Source organism: Bombus fervidus, chromosome 19 (assembly GCF_041682495.2).
Source record: "Bombus fervidus isolate BK054 chromosome 19, iyBomFerv1, whole genome shotgun sequence".
Classification (NCBI taxonomy): Eukaryota; Metazoa; Arthropoda; class Insecta; order Hymenoptera; family Apidae; genus Bombus; species Bombus fervidus.
In genome coordinates this window covers 4,409,989-4,411,786 of record NC_091535.2, presented here as the reverse complement: position 1 = coordinate 4,411,786, position 1,798 = coordinate 4,409,989, and the positions used below count along the sequence as shown (strand labels likewise).

Sequence of the window (1,798 nt, the reverse complement as noted above, 5' to 3'; positions counted from 1 at the left end):
ATAGTTGTAAGGAAGTAACTACAATAAAAAGTAATTACACAAATAATAAAACAGCACGAAAAAATGTCAATATATGTTAATACAGCAAAATGCTGATAAAATGCAAGCAATCTGTTTTTAATCTGTTATTCATTCTTTCACGTCGTATTGTTCGTCACCATATAAATCTTATGTAAACAATACCAAATATAAAAAGGTAAACAGATTATTTCAGGTTATATAAAAGCAGCCACGGACTAAATGTTTATTACATTCAGTCACACCATCCAACGAATAACATACATATAATCAAAAATGTATCGCTTCCTTTTGGCTTTGTTCGTCATCATGGCAACCTATTTTGTTTGTAAGTATCTACTTTGAATAATTATTTAACTTGTTTGCATGTACACATGTAAAACGTTTCGTTGTGTGTATTTTCTTTTTTTTTTTTTTTTTTTTTTCTTTCGGAAGAATTTTACAATCAATTCTCATTGAGAATTATAAGTAAATTATTCTGTGTATTTTGGGAAAAAAATTCTGCATTTTATTGGAAATACCTACATTCAGTGAAGAAAGTATCTTAAGTAGCGTTGTATAGTTTTATTAAAGAATATACTGGATAGATAATATTTGTTATTCTATTTAGAATTTTAATATTTATTATTGATGCAAACAAACAAAATTTACATTTCTTGTTGCCAAATAACCTAAATAGAACTGTAGGATAAGAGAAACAAAATTACATACATAAAGTTAGGCACACGTAAATTTATTATCGAATTCGTTCTAAATGAATCATCAATCAGAATTGCATTCGTTTTACAATCTTTAGCAATTTTTTTTCTAATTTAAGATATTGTTTCATTTAAATAACATTCGCAATTTTAGAACTTTATTTGTAATATATACTTTGTCAACTCATAACTGTCTCTAAAGTATTTTTTGAATCTTGCTTATATATAGTTATTTTACATAACCTTTGAATATCGTATAAATATTTAGATAAGCGTGTAGCAGACTGTGGAAAATTTCTTGTAAGAGTAGTGTTCAACATCGAATCTGAGACATTTATGAGAGAATATTAATTTTAAATTAAAAATATTAATTTCTAGTACTATAAACTTCAAAAGATTTATTTATTTAACAAGTTTACAAATCTCTAATATCATTTAACAAATGAGTAGTGTTCAACATCAAGTCTGAGACATTTATCAGAGAATATTAATTTTAAATTAAAAATATTCATTTCTAGTATTATAAACTTGAAAAGATTCATTTATTTAACAAGTTTAAAATTTTCTAATATCATTTAACAAATGAAAACAGTAACCCAGGCGAGCTGTCCAGCCAACGAAGTGTGGAATGACTGCGGTACCGCCTGCCCGCTAACTTGCGAGGATCCTAATCCTGGAATTTGCACAGTGGTTGGTATTTAAACTCTATCGAAAATGTGTTACACATATTATTATTTCGTATAGCATAAAATAATACTGCAGTACTACATACCAATAGTTATTTAATCATAAGTTACTTGTATCGAATACAACAATAGATTAAATATTATTTTATATTTTAGCAATGCGTTCCAGGCTGTGAGTGTATAGATGGATATGTTAGAAACGAGTACCAAAAATGTGTTGAACTAGATGATTGTTAAAGAGATAAAAAAAAATAATTTCTCTGGAGACGATATAAAAGGACTATTACTCTGACTATTATTCAATTATTTTCACAAAAATTTCTTTTCGTTGAATAGAAGTCTATCTAATATTCTATTTCATATATGCAGAAATGAAATAAAAAAGATTAATTTATA

The 1,798-nt window shown here is 26.3% G+C and overlaps 1 protein-coding gene across 1 annotated transcript; it reads left to right on the top strand.

Annotated features, from left to right (window-relative positions):
- Window positions 1-214: 214 nt before the first annotated feature.
- LOC139996959 (chymotrypsin inhibitor-like) lies at window positions 215-1,798 on the top strand. Its single transcript, XM_074112181.1, has 3 exons — window positions 215-346; window positions 1,309-1,406; window positions 1,559-1,798. Exons 1-3 carry the CDS (start codon window positions 295-297, stop codon window positions 1,637-1,639), a joined length of 231 nt encoding a protein of 76 aa, XP_073968282.1. The 5' UTR covers window positions 215-294; the 3' UTR covers window positions 1,640-1,798.